Source organism: Porites lutea, chromosome 5 (assembly GCF_958299795.1).
Source record: "Porites lutea chromosome 5, jaPorLute2.1, whole genome shotgun sequence".
Taxonomy (NCBI): domain Eukaryota; kingdom Metazoa; phylum Cnidaria; class Anthozoa; order Scleractinia; family Poritidae; genus Porites; species Porites lutea.
Genome location: NC_133205.1, coordinates 22,669,822 through 22,686,717, shown reverse-complemented (window position 1 = coordinate 22,686,717; position 16,896 = coordinate 22,669,822). Strand labels below are relative to the sequence as shown.

Here is a 16,896-nt window from a genome sequence, read left to right as displayed (position 1 = left end):
CAGGAGTGTTTTTTTTTTCGTAAAAAATGCCTTGTCCTTTTGGCCTGTATTATCTGAGGAAATAGTACCGCCTTGCAGGACATCCTAAACTATGTCAGCAGTTACTTGCATGTATTACTACATGACATGCAGCTTGTTATTGTTACATTGTAATACATACCTTGCCCTCTGAAGGCTTTTTCCTACCAGCTGGGGACAGCTGAACAACGATAGTTTAATTCATTCCTTGTTGTTGTTATCACCTAAGAATGTCCACCCAGAGGGACACTCCTTATAGGGAGTACTCAGGTATAACAGTGATGGGGAAGTGCAAAACCCTTTTTCTGGTTTGACATTTGAAATCCAAGGATAACCAAACAGGAGTGGTTTTTATTCTTGAAAATTGTCTAGCCCTTTTGAATGGTATACGCTAAGAAAATAGTACCACTAAGCAGGACGTCCTAAATTAGCTCAGCAAGCTTGTATTTAATTTTTCTTGGTTTATCTCATTTGAAAATGTTTTGAAAGTTAGTTTTTTATCTCTGGTAATTTTTGTTTTTCTTTTGTTTTGGAGAATGGTAATGAATGCTAATGACGTTGAAACAAATGGAAAACAAAAATTACCTGAGATAAAATAATTTCCTCGTTAGATTCCTTTTGTTACTTAATGATTAAGGAGCACGATGAGTTTGGAGTTACTTTCAAGCTTTATTTTCTCCACTCATCAACAATAATTGGTAGTACATGTGTCAGTGTTTGGATCCAGGAGGGGTGGATTGAGTGGCTAGCCACCCTTTTTTAGAACAGTCTACCAAAAAATATAATACGTGGGGAAACAAATAGAAATACATGGGAAGCAAAAGCCTTGTGAAGCCAACCAACCATCGTCCTTCCTAAATCGGCATGCTTTGGGACAAAAGTGCAACAACTGAAAATTAATAACGTATAGTTTGATGGCCGATTGGTATCATCAACCCACCATTCAAAAATCCTGGATCTGCCCCTGGTACTCTAAGTGTATTACAAAAACGTTTGCAACAGCTGTTGCTTGATCATGTTTTGGAAATCCTGAAAAGATAAAAGAGTAGAGACAGAAGAGAATTAGTTAATATCCAAGGTCTTAGAGTAAAAATAGACTTGTATCTCAAAGGGGGTAGAATATATACAGTGAAACTAACTTCTTTTCATCAACAGTGTCTGAACTTTTAACTGTTTTAATACCTGTTTTAATAGTTGGGCATTATCCCCCTGCTGAGGTACTCTGCAAACTAATCAGTAACAGTAGTGATGTACATGTATGAAGATTGTTTTGATGGATAATACTTAAAAGTTCATATTTATTTTGATGGAATTGCATAATGAATGACTTTCCATTCAATAATCTTCATTGCAAAGGTGATGAAATAGCAAAACCTACAGTGTACCATACAGACAAAGACACCACAATCAGTTGAGTTTAACTGCTATGGTAAATCTGTAATGTAGAAATTGAACAGAACTTGTCACTGATGAGTTTCTGTAATTTCGTCCATGAACGAAGAACAAAGCATATCTTGTTATGAAATTGGTAGATAGTTACAATGTACTGTCTAGTTAGCCTACTGTAGCTTCTTCTTCAAAGTGTTTAATTTTTTTTTCAATTTTTTTTTCAATTTTTTCATTTTAATTTTCCCCAATTCAGTAAGTACCTTTTCCAGATCTTCTCCGCACGACGAAACGCTTTCTCTGACTTCTCTGGCCGCTTCCCTCTATATTTCCTTGTATTTGGAGGGAATGTAGTCCTTCTTTGATCGCATCAAACCCGCTTTCGTCTGCATTCCATCGGCGTATTAAAGGCTCGGGTTAAGGTTGTGGAAAACATGAGTCGTTTTTCGACAGATGGCAAAAATAAATAGAAATTATTTCTATTTACTTTTGTCAGTTCTTTGTAAACTGAAGAAGTATGCGCATTTGGAACGAGATAGAATTATATAAGGGTGGTGAAAAAAGTAGAGCATTTCTAGCTAATAATTTGTACTGTTTGAAATAGGGATTAGCTGGTGTGTCTCACGTTGAGATTTATGCAACTGGTTCCCAAAGTCAAACTCAGGTCACTGCTACCGCAGAGATGCCAATCTATTCGGAATTATAAGTAGGAAAAACCCCTAGTTTAAAGCCAAAACTAGAATAAGTCAATGAAATGGCAAGTCGTTCAGTAAATATGTACTTGGGACTTTTCGGACCAGCGATATGATTGTTTCCACGAAGGAAGTTTATTCCTACAAAACACCTGCGTCATTCTGGTCCATTCCCAGTTCAGTGAACATGAATGACGTGTCTTTTTCTAAACTGAACATGGGAATGTGACGTGTGGTCTAAAATTCTAAATCTCGTCATTCATCGTCAGTTTATTCATTTCAAAACTATTTAATGATAACAGTTTTTTGGAAAAATCATAAACGATGGCTTGTTTTAAAATCATGCACAGATGGCTTTTAATAGGCACTAAAAATAAATACCCCCGACTCTAAAAATACTCAAAACCGCCCATCCTTTTCTTGCGGTCTCCATTAGGTAAGGGCCTTCACTGGGTGACCAATGCTAAACAACGCCGGGAATAGCTTTGAAAATTTAACCCGATGTTCTGAACTGGACTGTATCTTCAGTTTACCGCAGTTGATTTACTTTTGACTAATATCAAACAAAAACTATAATTCTCTGATACGATATCAGTGATTTGGCAAAGACTGCCTTCTTATCTTTAATCCATTTTACAAGTGCGCTAGGATCAAAGATCGCTTTTTCAAGCAAATGTCAACAGAAAGAATGATCTAGCAGGTGTACGGTTCAATACTTCACGATTGGAAAAGTGTCAAAATGTCGAGATTTCACGGTTCTATAACTCGTACAGAAAATTGACCATTGATTAGAGCAAACAAGCAGCATAACTTTCATTTGACTGCTGGTTGTGTCACAGAGAACAGTACCTCGTAGTTTCCGTGGTAAGTACGCTGCTTCCTTTTCAGTTACATAAGCAACTACTTCTATTTTCTAAAGTGTATCTCAGTGTTCGTGGTTGAAGCAGCAGTCGGTTAATTGGTGATTAGGCTAGTGCTCTGAGCTCGTCTTCCACATAGCCATAGGGTAAGTTCGAGTTTTCGTCCCCAGAAGCTCATATGTAAGTTGTGTTTGCGTTTGCGTTTGCTGATGATTCTCGTCCCTGCAAGCGATTGTCTACAGCATAAGTTGGGGCTAACCGCTTGAACGGCAGAAATCTTAATGTAAGAACAGTTGAGGTTCAGCTTGATTCTGTAGCCGATACTAAATTACCTGGCATAAAGATAGACAACTGTTTTTAAACAACGGTATCGAATATAGGAAAGCGACTTCGCCTTTTGAAAAGAACAGATACATTTCTGTGACTGAAAGCTGAGAAGTTTGTTTTACAACTCACTTATCCAGCAAATACTTGACTACGGGGGTTATTGTCTTGGGGACATGAAGCAAACCGAAGCCGCACGTCCAAGACGTAATCAATTTACAGAAACGATGCGTCAGAGTAATCCAAGACAAAAAATGAGACACCCCCTCGGGGCCTTCATTTTGAGACCTTAACGTCATGCCATGATTTGATAAACGGCAAGAACGAGCTTACAGGGGCCTTCAGTCTCGCTTTCTTTGAGATTAGATCGAGAAAGCTTAGGATAACTGTATAGGAATATTTTTTTTCATAAAAGCGGCCCTGTCCTTGTGGCCGGTATTACCGGAGAAAATGGTACCGTCCAGCGGGACATCCTGAGTTTTAGCAACATTTGTTAGGAGGCATATCATATCTGGGTTTTTTATTGCTAAACGGTCATTCTTTAGGTTTCCAAAAAGCCATGGCAACTAAACAGGAGTGTTTTTTTTTTCGTAAAAAATGCCTTGTCCTTTTGGCCTGTATTATCTGAGGAAATAGTACCGCCTTGCAGGACATCCTAAACTATGTCAGCAGTTACTTGCATGTATTACTACATGACATGCAGCTTGTTATTGTTACATTGTAATACATACCTTGCCCCCTGAAGGCTTTTTCCTACCAGCTGGGGACAGCTGAACAACGATAGTTTAATTGATTCCTTGTGGACGGGAATGATATCTTTTAGTGGGTGGCAATCCGTTGATATTAATTTCTTAAAAATGTTTTTATCTTGTTTATTTAAAAGATTCTTGATAAAAACTGGAAATGAAATAAAACGGCGTTTATGGCATCGGTCTAAAATATTTTGTATAACCGTAAGATCGGATTCCGATGCCCCATAGGCTGAAAGCACATAGCTAAAATTAGGTAAAACAATAGATATAAAAAGGTGATCTATCTCTGCCTAAGAGTGGTGTTCCCTTCTTAGTGTTCGTAGGACGTGTAAACACTTGTTTGCTTTGACAAGCTTGGTTCTTACATGCTCATTGAATTTCCCGTCACTCGATAGAGTTACTCCTAGTAAAACGAAGCTATTATATTGAGGAATATTGTTAATTGGAGAGTAGAGTACATTGTGATTTTTCTCTACTTTCTGCAACAACTTTTCGCAACGTGAACCTGCAACAACCTGATTTGTTGCAAGACAGGTTTTAAAGTGGGTGTAACATAACATAGCTTTCCAAATCGTTGGCAGCAATGATGCAAAAAAGTTGCACGTTTTTGTTGCTTGTTTTTCCGTAAGCAGATGAACAAGTACATCGAGTTGTGTTAACCTTTCAGAAATATTACTGCCTCGACTCGATCCGGAACTTTTTCACGCCAAAAAGGAACCGCAAAACCATCATGGGATGCGGGCCTTTATCCTTGTTGCAGCACCATCCGTGCTGGATAAGAGAAATGACGACGGACGCCTGGAATCTGGGAAGGAAATACAGTTGCGGAGTGACGTATACAGACTGTTATTTCTTATTATTTTTGCGTTTCAGTGTCAGATTCTTACAACAAAAATGGAAATATCGACATTTACTTTCAACGCTGTCGCCCTCGTTGTACTATGTATTGGAAACGGGATTCCTGTTCGTACCAGTGTGCCGGGGAAAAGCCAAGTGGTCTTTAAAGGTGGTAAGTTTGAAACTCTCCAACCTAACCTTTTCAGCTTTTGCAACTCGGCAGACTGAAACTTCTGTGAGTTCTCCTCGCACATTAAAAGTATATTTGCTCACAATCAAACATAAAGGAAGCCCTTAAAAATATTCCAGAGAACAAGAAATAACCCATAGATCTATTGAGCACTGTTTTACGTATATTTCGTAAATAACTAACGACAAGAATTTTACTAGAGTTCAAGATAAATATTTTATGTAAATTTAAAAATTGTAAAACTGACGCCGTTATTATAAGAATCTTAACCGACGTTTCGGCAATGCTGCCTTCTTCAGGGTATACAAGACTAAATACCGTTAGAAGTTCGTTAAATTTAGCTCACGTGATTGATGGCATACTCGCGCGCGTGCAACATGAAATAGCGCGCTACGGCGCGCGAGTAAGAAAAAAAAAAGGGGGGCGGGCGAAGGGTGATTCACGTGAAACTAAAGTCTTGGTTAAGGCCTCTAGGGCCTACAGTCCCATATTTGAATATCAACCTCATCTGGTTGGCTAGGCCTGCCTTCAATACCGCAACCTTCATGTCCTCCAGTGTATGATTTGGTTGGTTGAAGTGGGCAGGTACAGGAAGGTCATTCCTCCCGTTGATGATATCTCTGCGGTGTTCTCGAAAACGGTCCGCCAACCTGCGTCCAGTCTTCCCGATGTACACTATCGATGGACACTTGGTGCACGACAAGCAATAAACCACGTGTTCAGTGATGCAGGAAAAATGTCCCGTGATGTAAACATGCCCTTTGGGTGTTTCAATTGTGGATGATGAATTAACATGGGGACATGTGCGGCAAACGGTCCTCTTACAAGGAAAAGTACCTGGTGATTGGTGTGGAAGGTTTCGCGGTAGGCTGTTTCTGACTAGCAGATCCTTCAGATTCTTGGCACGCCTGAAAGCCTTCAGTGGTGGTTTATTAAAGATCTTGCTAAATTTAACGAATTTCTAACGGTATTTAGTCTTGTATACCCTGAAGAAGGCATTGCCGAAACGTCGGTTAAGATTCTTATAGTAACAGCGTCAGTTTTACAATTTTTAAATTTACATTAAGTACTAAGCTGCGCAGGTTTTTCAATCAATCAATCAATATTTTATCTTTAGTGATCATTTCCTTTATTCTGATTACCTTTACCTGCAATTAAGAAGCTAGAAATTAAGCAATGCAAGCAATACCCCAAAAAAGGTTAGCAGGGGCTGTTTACAAGTTGCCATCGTGTGTCAACGATATGAGAGACTAGCAGTTAAGAAAATGTTTTGGGCGATTACTCTACTTAGAGAAAGACAAACCCTTGAAAAACGCGCGGAAGTGTGTCCGTTTAGTTATAGATTACAGAAGACTTTAAAATGTGGTAAGAAAATCAGTGACACACTAGCCTGCGGGTCCTGTGCCACGTTTTTGGTTCTTACCACATTTTGACGTAATCTGTCACATATTAGGCTGATTTAGCAACAGAACGGGAACGTCAGTTGGCGACGGGAAAGCGCGCGGAAAGGACTAAACACGACTTCCGGTGCCCAATTTGCTGCTCAGCCATTGGTCAAGCCAGTTGTTTGATTTACGCGCGCCGTTGTCAACTGACGTTCCCGTTCTGTTGCCTAATCAGCCTATTACTGAACAGACGCGCGGCATCTTGGAGTCCCTTAGTTAAACAGATCATGGGAATGACGTGATCGGGGCATTTTTCTTCATCTTTTTAATTTAAATGGCAAAATGATAATAAAATAAATAAATAAATAAATAAATGTGCATTTATTCTTTCTCTTCCGCGCCATTTTCCCGAAACGTTGCAGTGAAACCACTTCTCGAGTTTTCATCATTTTGACGTCATTACTATTGTCGATATGAAGAGTGTATAGACCATGCAAAATTGTCGTCAATTTGATAAACAGCCATACCTACAAGATTCATGCTAAACTCTTCTCACTTTGTTTTGTTTACCACTGACGTGTTCGCCCTTTGATTTGTTTTCTTTGTAAATAGGGAACGAAGAGGAGTTCAAGGTTTTCTTAAACCAGGTGTACCAGAAAATCCAAGTCAACGTTGAGGCAAAGATCCAGGTTAAAAAGAACGTTTATGATAAGATAGCGAAGATCATGGCAAAAGTAGCAAAGTACGATCCTTGTTACAACTTCAGAGTTGAGTTCAAGGGCTCCACCTATGAGGGCCTGAAAATCGACAAACCAGACGAGTTCGATTTCGATTTGGTAAACGACAATTGGGCCGGCAAAATTTCTCTTCTGGAAAATAAAACCACGCCCGTCGGCTTTGGCTACGCGGTACGGACCGTTAAGACATGCCTAGATAAGTTTACAATACCAGGAACTAGGTGTATTAATGCTAACAAAGTCAGAGGGCATTTGCGCGAGTTGGTGGAGAAAGCGATAGAAGAGTCAGGACTGCAAGGACAAATAGTGAAGCGACCCTGGGAAGGGGGACCTGTAGTCACGTTTGAAATCCTATGGCCAGGGTTTCCTTTTATAAGCATCGATTTGGCAATAAGTTTAGAACTTCAGCATTGGCCACCCAATGCTAGATCACCACCTCCCGGCATTAAGAATCCAAGGGCGGGGCTTGTACCCAAAGTAAAACCTGGAGCAAACCCGGTATTTTGGCAAATTTCCACTGCCAAGGTCGAATCACAGATCATGCAAGGTATCGACAACGACGGCGGATGCCGCAAAAAGGTCCTTCAGCTGGCTAAGTACTTCATGGGAAAAGGTCTGTCAAAGTGGTATCCACTAGCCACGTACCACCTTAAAACCATTTTGTTCCATATGAATGATCGCTGGAAGTTAACCGGCGACTGGGCACAAGGGAAGCTAGTAACCCGGTTTAGGGAGTTCATCGATCGCCTTTTGGGGCACATCCAAAAAAAATCTCTTCCCAGTTTTTTCTTCCCCGATTTGAACTTGTTCGAGGATAAAAAGAAAGACCTCGAATCTGCTAAAAAAGGAATCGATCTCTTTTTGACGATGCTTAGAACTAACCCACAGGATTTGATGAGGGACAATCTCTATGATGGAGCTTAGTGCATTTACATGAAAGACCTTTAATCTGCACTCTTGAATTGTATAAGGAAGAATGCAAATAAAAACAGGAACTGTGCTATTTGTCACAAGGCGATAATTTATCAGCGAATTACCTTGCCAGCAATATCCATTCTAGTAAGCCTAAATTCAGTTTACGTTTGCTGATGTGCACAAACGTTTGTGTTTACGACAGACCACGCTTCTCAAAGCATTTCCCCTTGAAGCTTAGCATATCAGTTAACTGCTCTTTGTTCGAACAGTCCCTAAACCACGGCCATTTTGTGACCTAACAGCCACCCACGTGATTGCATTAACCAATTAACCATTTCAAGTACTGGTGCTCAATCTTTCAAGCGAAAAATTCTTTTCATTAATACGCAAATAGACCTTTTCGGTTGCCATGTTTTGTTTTTCTAATTCAGACCACGTGATGTTGTCAAGAGAAGTTGCCGAAAAGTAATTTCATAAATTATGCATACATATGTACCTGGAAAGGACGACATTTTGAAAGAAACAAAACCTCTGGGGTAACATTACATGGTCCAAAAGCGGGGAAACAAAACGTACAAGTTAAAAAGGTCTAGATGACCACGTTAACACGGATCCGGACAAATGCTAAAACGGAAAAATACTCGCGCAGATCAGCCTTTCGTTTACACGAGAACTGCGGAATCGCGCAACTTTTTGAACGACAAACTGTGCAAGTATTTTACCTGACCAAAAGATGGTCAAAATTTTTTTCGGCTCCAATCGTGTAAACACCTCAACCGGAACACGCCGGAGTTACACACCTCTCATAAGTGAAAAAGTCGGCCTCGTGTAAACAGTACTACCATCTGTTGCACGGTTCCGTGAAAAGGGCCATCACAGGTAAGAAATTCGTCCGCTCAAAAAATATCTGGAGCCGTGTGACCAGGTTCTTGAACTCATTTTCGTATAAACGGTTGTGGAGCAGGTCTCGCGTTTATTAACAGGCTTACGGCAACTCGAAAATGGACCACTGACACTGTGATGAAAGTTGAACGCCATCTTTTATCTCATTCAACTAAAAACCAGTTTAATAATAGTTATATATTGACTTGGATAACACCACACATATAAGCTAAACAAAAACAGACAAACTGGTAAGTGTGGTATACACGTACAGCTTTCACTCGGACATTTAAATTTTACAGGTGTAGACCTACAAATTACTTGATGTTCGAAATATTCCCTTTTCCAACGTGAGGAATTAACCTTCACGACTGTACACTGACTGCATACTGGGCAGCAAACTGATCGAAATCTTTTTCCTGAATAAGGACAAACACAAAGCAAAACCTCATGTTAACTGCGTTCGGAACCCCTACCCTGTGCATGGGTCTTGCGCTCAAAACATTGAGAACGATCTAACTTTATGCATAAAAAGTTCAAGGAAGGTCTATCTTGAGAATTGTCAATATTTGGAATTTTGCAGTTAGAAGTTCTGTGATTCGGAGGGATCGACAGTGTCTGCTGGAAACCATCCTTCCTGGTTTCTGATTTAAGACTAAATGGGCTAACTGTTAGTGTAATTTGTCCATTGTTAGCACCTAAAATGGCTTACAGTAAATTTAATTTTCAATGTCAAAAAACTTACTGTAATTATTTACTATGTTGATGTCAGATTTGGGTTTAATGAATTGGGTTAATTAGGGACTGGTCAAAAAGTATAGGGGGGGTGGGCCGGAGCAGAGAGGGGGTGGGTCATGAGGTTTTGAGCCTTGTGCAAGGGGTGGGTCGTGCAATTTACAGCTACCCTTAGGGGGTGGGTCACCCTATTTTATTACATAGATGAGCACTAACTACTAACGAGAAATTTGACCACACTTGTTATATAAAACACAGCCAGCTGGAATTATTGCTAAAATACTCACAAACCTGTTGTGCGAGAAAATGCAACGGGTGACAGGCCGCACATCCCGTGAACCCTTTGTTAACCTTTTTTATTTTTTGGCTCTAACGAGTATGTCCTTTAAAGATTTTCCTTTTTTGTAAGGAAATGATTGGTGGTACTTTAAAAATTTATTAAAGTTATGGTTGGTTTTGTATAAGATTCCATTTTTATTATTCAAGCTTCCTTTAAAGTAGACACTGAGGGTTGGTATTTTGTCACAAATGGCAATAAATCTGTTTCCTCGTTTTTGTGAATTTTATTTCTGATAGTAGGTCTTCTATCAAAGTTTGTGGGTAGCCTAGTCCATCAAGCGTTTTTTGAGTTATTTTCCTCAAAGGTTGTTTCTGAGGAGTTTTTTCGTAGGATTCTCAAGGCTTCTCCTTTGACAAATCCTTCTTTAACACTTGGAGCGTGACACGAGGTGAAATATGTGTGCAAGAAGGTTTCCTTTTGTTTCAAATGTGTTTTTGCATCAAGGATAGATTTTTTCCTGAATCCTGTGCCTTTGTATACAACTGTGTCTAAAAACGCTGCGTCTCAGTGTCAAATGTTTCGGCCATGAATTTAATAGTTGGGTGATGTAAGTTTGCTCGTTGAATGAAGGCTTCGATGTCTGGTTTACTCATGTCCCATAGGGAAAAGATATCACGTATGTAGCATTTCCAAACTGTTGTTCTAAAGACAGTTTTGCTTAGAGTTGTTGTTTCAATATATGTCATGAAAATATTGGCAAAGGAATCAAAACTGCTGTCTTTGTGCCCATTACAGTTCCATGGTTTTGTAGGTAGTCCTTTCCATTGAAGTGGAAGAAATTTTCTTTGAGGATTAATCTAAGAATTTCCGTCAAGTAATGTGTAGGAATGGGTTGTCTTTGTAGAAATTTTCATATGTGTTGTGACAGACAATTTCAATATACTCTCGTTTTGCTGTATATTTGTGTCAAGACTCATAACGTCCATCGAAACAAGAAATGTTCGGTTTTTCACATTCGTCTTTTCAGTGAAAGGTATGATTTCTGTGATTTTGATATTGGTTGTAGCAGTGTATCAACAAATTTTGTCAAGCACAGAACAAGGTTAGGCCATCCTCTTTTTTTTCTCCGTTTCCCGTCGTCCGACCGACCCAAATTTTTAATATTTTTTTTAAAAAAAGTAATGACATAGTTACACCATTGTTCACTTGAAATAATTCTTTTAATCTGCAAAATGAGCATAGTAACAGCACAGAGAAAAACAAGAACAAAAACATGAACATTTTTCACAGTATATTGTACATTTTGTTAATCCAAATATGTGAATGTTAACTTTTAACGTCGTCCTGGGGTACCAGGGCCTACTATTCTGAGACTTCTTGTGATTTTTTTTAAAGTTTTTTTTTTTTCAATCCGACCGACCGACCCAATATCAGGAAACGCATTCGACGGTAAACGAAGAGAAAAAAAGGGATGGCCTTAGAGGAAACCAAACATTCATGTTTTAACTAGGGGGTGGGTCATGCAATTTCCAACCTTGCTTTAGGGGTGGGTCAGTCATTTTTGTGCCAAAGGGAGGGGGTGGGTCATGTGTTTTTTACCAACCACATTTCCAAATGCTCCGGCCCACCCCTCCCCCCCCCTATACTTTTTGACCAGTCCCTTACCTGATAACTTGAAAGCTAAACCATTAATAATTGTAACTTTACGATTTATCTCTGCATTCAAGCATGCGTAATAAGCACAACGCAAGCATAAACATAAAGGTAGACTGCAAAAAAGGCGGTTTTTTCTCAAAATCAGTAAAGAAATCTGTAAAGCGTGGCGTAAGTCTTACGCGCGCGAAGCGCGCAACCCTCATACGCCGGAGGAAAAAACTTTTAGCATCGCTCCCCAGTCTCGCTCTCTGTTTTCAGCCTCGTTCCAGACCTTGTGTTGACTGCTCGCGCGTACTTAAATACGCAAAAATACGGACTGTTTTGCAGTCTAACATAAGAGTGAGTACAACGCAAGCATAAGCATAAGTATGAGCATAAGAAGCTTATGCGCTAGTATATGCATCAGCATTATAAACACACGAATACCAAAACCTTGCGTTATTCTTGGGCTTACGCTAGCCTGAGCCATAGACAAAACTAAACTCTGGTTAAGTCCTTCTGCGAAACAGCGCTGAAATCGTTGTTCTGGGCCCCCACCTGTGTGGTTCAGGACTTGAGTAAGCGCCATGATTGGCCTGTTAAAAAAGCCATTGTCGATTTGCCAATCAGGATGAAAGGAAGTTCGAAACGCACCTCCGGTAATTCGTCGAGTCCATTGGGGGCCGAGAACAAAGATTTTATTGACAGGATCTTGGTTTGTGGTCAATACAAATTAGTCGGCTTAATGGAGCTGTTGGTTTTGGATCATGTACTGACAGCGTTTCCTCTGCCAAGGCCAGTAACTATCATTTCTTCACATTCTTAATCTTGAGGCAAAGTTGGCCAAGACCATTACATGTTGCTTGTGTTAAGTCAAGTAGAGTTTTGTTGCTCTATAACATCTTGTTATCCAATTTCATGATAAAATTGAAGGTACAAAGGAAACCCCGCCTTATAAATACCCCGTTTAAACGACCATATTCGATAGTGAGCTCCCAGGCTCAGCAAAACAGTGCAAATCTTTGCCAAAATTTAAGAATATGCTGAGGACTGTTATTCTCTAATTTTGCTGTATAGTACATTTTTCAAGTACCTGCCATTTCATGTTTGGTTATATTCTCATGTATTCATGTATTTAATTTTAATTTATCAGGAGCCCCATTGATATCAGCCCTGCTGAAGGGGCAAATCCTGTATAAATATAGGTAAATAAATAAAAGCAAAGCTTTCATCAACAAAAAAGGTCGTCTTAACTCATCAGTTTAATTTTAAAGAAGATAAATCCGCCGTAGTGAAAATATTCAAAGCAACGGTCTGTGTTTTAGTATCAGCAAACGAAAATGCTCGATGACAAGTATGGTCAGTATTTTTTGGATCGTTTTGATTGTCTGTTTTGTTTTTTTTGTTTTCTCCTTTTTCACGGCCCAAGTTCTCCACTTAACCCCAACAACAAACTCGTACAGAGCCCGCTGCTATAGACATTTTAGAAAGATAAAGCGTTTAACAGAGAGCTTTCCATAAGATTTGCATCTTGATATGGCACAATATATTATGGTGCTGTTAGGGACCTCTAACAGCATTCAAAATGGCCTCAGTCTTAGCCACCATCTTCGGTCTTACTGGAAATGAAGAGTTGCAAGTGCTCCCTCAAGGCAAAACTACTGACCAAACCAAAAGATAAATGAAATATTTGTCTAGCACTTAGTGAAAATTATAGAAAGGCAAAAAAGAGCTAAATTGCGCTAATTCTTAAATACCGAATAACAACAACCTTTCTCGTTCAGCTTACAGATTGTTTATGGAACAGGAAGGGCCTGCCAGATTGTTTAAAACGAATATCACAATTCCCTCTCTACACGTTAGACACGTCTTTTAGGCCAGAAAAAGAAAAAGAAGTTGGATGGAACAGTTCAACTAATGAGATCTCTCATTGTTTCTGGTATGGAATCATCTGTCATGACAACTCGTCATACATAAAAAGTATCGTGTTGCCTTATAACTTGAATGGCTTTCTTCCTTCTAACATTTGGAAAATACGAAACTTATTTTCCCTTTGCACGCTAGAAAATCCGAGACTGCGAGGGCGTATAGGCAACTTTCTGTTTGATAACATGAGCAAATTGCTCATCATTTCATTTAAAACCACCTCCATCAGTGGAGATATACCAAAAGACATCGTAAAGCTGACTAGTCTGCAGTTCATCTTGGGATGTCCTATGAATGGCGAGAGCTTCTCTAGTCGCTTACCAGAAAACATAGGAAATATGACAGAGCTTCGAGGTCTCTGTCTTGGGGGAACCAACTTGACGGGAGAAATACCAAGAAGCATATCTCGACTTTACGATCTCGACATTCGAAACACCCCTGGCGTGATGCATGGAGACCTCAACGCAATATTTGGTATTCCTTCTTTATCCTATTTGTACTTGTCTGGCCTTCACCTTAGCGGGAGAATGCCTCGGGTGTTGCCCAAAAGGTTCTTGCAAGTTGGTTCGACTGGAAACAGCAACACCAACCTTAATGTATTTAGTGTCGCAAACAATCAGCTAGTGGGGGATATTCCAGGGGATCTGCTTCTGTTGCCAAATCTTCAAATGGTACAGGGGCGGATCTAGGGGGAGGGTGCAGGGGGTGCGCAGCCCCCCCCCCCCCCCTCCCCTGAGATGACCTGCGGTTTTTTACAACTGGTATTCTGCAAAAAAAAAACTATGTGGTTTATTGGTGTTGAAGTAGAGCAAGAGACGAGTGCACCCCCTCCTAAAAAAAATCCTGGATCCGCCCCTGTGGTAGACGTGTCACAGAACCAGTTTTCCTCTATAAACCGTGGCAAACCATGGCCAGTTAATTCCAGTGCAGCTAAGACGAAATACGTCTCTTTAGCGGGGAAAAGGAACTTGTCAATTGACTTCCAGAGTTTCATAGAACTTTTCACCACAACGGTTGACTTCATAGATAGTCCATCAATTTTAAATGTTAGTTTTTGCGACATCAAAAGTCCCGTACTTGCAAATTTGTATTACTTTGAGACAATGTCCACTTGCGACAAGCGTGGCAATAATTTTTATGGACCTTTACCTGACTTTAACGAACACTTTTCTTTGCTAACTTACTTTGATGTCTCAGCAAATAATTTAACGGGCAGCTTTCCAACTGGAATTCAGAGCCTCATCTCCCTTCAAAATTTACATTTTTCCAAAAATCGTTTCATGCGAGAAGGAAACAGCGCATCTAACAGTGCGTCTATCAACCAAACTTTTCAAGAATGATACGGCCACCCGACGCAGAGAACTACACGTGCCCTGAAGGACGTGTCCCCGGGGATGGTACTTTAGGAATTTCTGGGTGGGGATGTGCCGCTGGGACCCTGGAACCCTTAACCTATAACAGAGCTAGTTCAGCTGAATTTTGCTACCCTATACTAGAGTAAACTCCCCAAATCCCCCTATCTTAGAGTAGCTAATTCCCTTGTCTAGATAAAATCTTCAACCAACTGATCATTTTCCTGAAAAATGATACCCTATTCTAGACCCAAACACTGATTTATATACCCTATCCTAGAGTAAACTGCCTGAAAACCATACCCTTCACAGCGGCACATACCTATATAGCCCATATATGGCAGTGCCCCGCCTCCCCGGGGACGTGTCGTCTTCAATAACGGTCGCATTCGCTTCAATCCGACGTTTTGCAACTACAGATATTGCATCTGTGATGCCGACTTTTATGGAGACAAAGGGTTGTGCAAAAAATGCATGGAAGGTGGGACTTGCCACCGAAAAGATTTCCATGAGAGAGCAGATCTTCGTCCTGGCATCATGAAAAACAGGAGTTCCCACCTTGTAAAGTGTCCAATACCATCTGCTTGCAATCCATCAGATTCTTGCAACTCTGAGGTGAATACATCGCTAAAAGACACAAACGCGCCCTCCAACAGACCCCAGGTGCTATCTCTCTTCACAACATGCAACCATTTGTCTATCTGTCATCAAGGAAACACGGACAGATGTTGTTCTCGCTGTCTCGATGGATTCTACAAGTTAAGCGGACTTTGCTTTCGATGTAAAAACGGTGATTTATTATACTATTATATATTTGTTCCTGTTTTTGCAGTTTCATTCCTTGCTTTAATCTGGTCCTATTTTTTTTTCAGCGTACGTCCCTTGAAATGGTTTGTTGTTACGGCCATTCATTTTCTCTTAACGTTAATTATGATGCTCTTGGAATTCTTGCCGGCATGGTTTTTCAAATTAAACATGGTTGTGTTTGTGCTCTGTATGACTAGTAGAGGGAAAGCGGTCCGTACGCTCATAAGCATCAGAGTGTTTCACATTCAGACTACAGATTTCATGGTATCAAGCTTCAACGTTTGGCCTAAAAAGGTCATTGCAGCTCAAGGCTACTTAAGCAGCTACTGGAACCTCTATTTTCCCTCGCTTTCTTGTGATTTGCCTTTGCTGTTTACTCCTGTTGGCAAGTTTGCTTTTCTGCTTCTTTTGCCACTGGCGTGCTTGACTATGGTGGGAGAGCATATTTTATCATCATGCTAGCATTCCAGAAATTCCTTCCAAACACAGAACGCATGGAAATGGCTCACTTCAAATGTCGCCAAACCGCCTTTTTCTGTCTAAGCTTCAGCTATTTTCCCATTGTGAAACAAACGCTTTCAGTCCTACGTCCATGCCACAAGCACCTTGATGTGCTCTACATGCCATCCTCTCCTTGGATAGAATGTACCTATTACCCTTACCACAGTCTGATTACACTAGGAATTGTTTCTATCGTGGTCTATGTAATTGGATTTCCTTTGATGGTAATCTCCTTGATGTTACTCTTCTTCCCGCAAGAAACTTGACGTATGGCTTGAACCGATCGACTTACCCTACAAAACAAAGTACTAGGCCTTTTTCGAAGTTGTCATGCTCTTACGTCGCCTGATTCTCGCTATCGCCCTGTCCATGATCCCATCCTCATCTACTTTGCAAACGTTTGTAGTCTGGGTTGTACTTATGGCTTCGGCGATTATTCATCTTATTTTAAGGCCGTACGATACGAGCAGGAGATTGGGAGATGCCGACCGCGAACATGGCTGGCCAAAGGTCGAAGAAATATTCACTGAGCAAGTCTTTGAGCCTCTTGTATTGGTTGTCGTATCAATGTCATTCATGGTGTTACAATTTTCAACTTTAGATGGCAAGAATGCTGATCTTTCTGTTTGGTTTGTTATGGTCAACAATACCTGTGTCCTGATTGGTTTGCTAGTGGTTATCT

At 40.3% G+C, this 16,896-nt stretch overlaps 1 protein-coding gene and 1 pseudogene across 1 annotated transcript; both read left to right on the top strand.

The window, feature by feature from the left end:
* Window positions 1–2,707: 2,707 nt before the first annotated feature.
* On the top strand, window positions 2,708–8,202 carry LOC140936648 (cyclic GMP-AMP synthase-like receptor 3). Its single transcript, XM_073386141.1, has 3 exons — window positions 2,708–2,960; window positions 4,906–5,041; window positions 7,057–8,202. The coding sequence occupies exons 2-3, from the start codon at window positions 4,927–4,929 to the stop codon at window positions 8,103–8,105; spliced, it is 1,164 nt and encodes a 387-aa protein (XP_073242242.1). The 5' UTR covers window positions 2,708–2,960; window positions 4,906–4,926; the 3' UTR covers window positions 8,106–8,202.
* Window positions 8,203–13,213: 5,011 nt separating this feature from the next.
* The window catches only part of LOC140938097 (uncharacterized), a 3,772-nt pseudogene continuing 89 nt past the window's right edge, over window positions 13,214–16,896 (top strand).

Coding starts and splice junctions, on each gene's coding strand:
- LOC140936648 (XM_073386141.1), top strand. CDS start 4,927: ATGGAAATATCGACATTTACTTTCAACGCTGTCGCCCTCGTTGTACTA. Junction 5,042..7,056: donor CCAAGTGGTCTTTAAAGGTG/GTAAGTTTGAAA, acceptor CTTTGTAAATAG/GGAACGAAGAGGAGTTCAAG.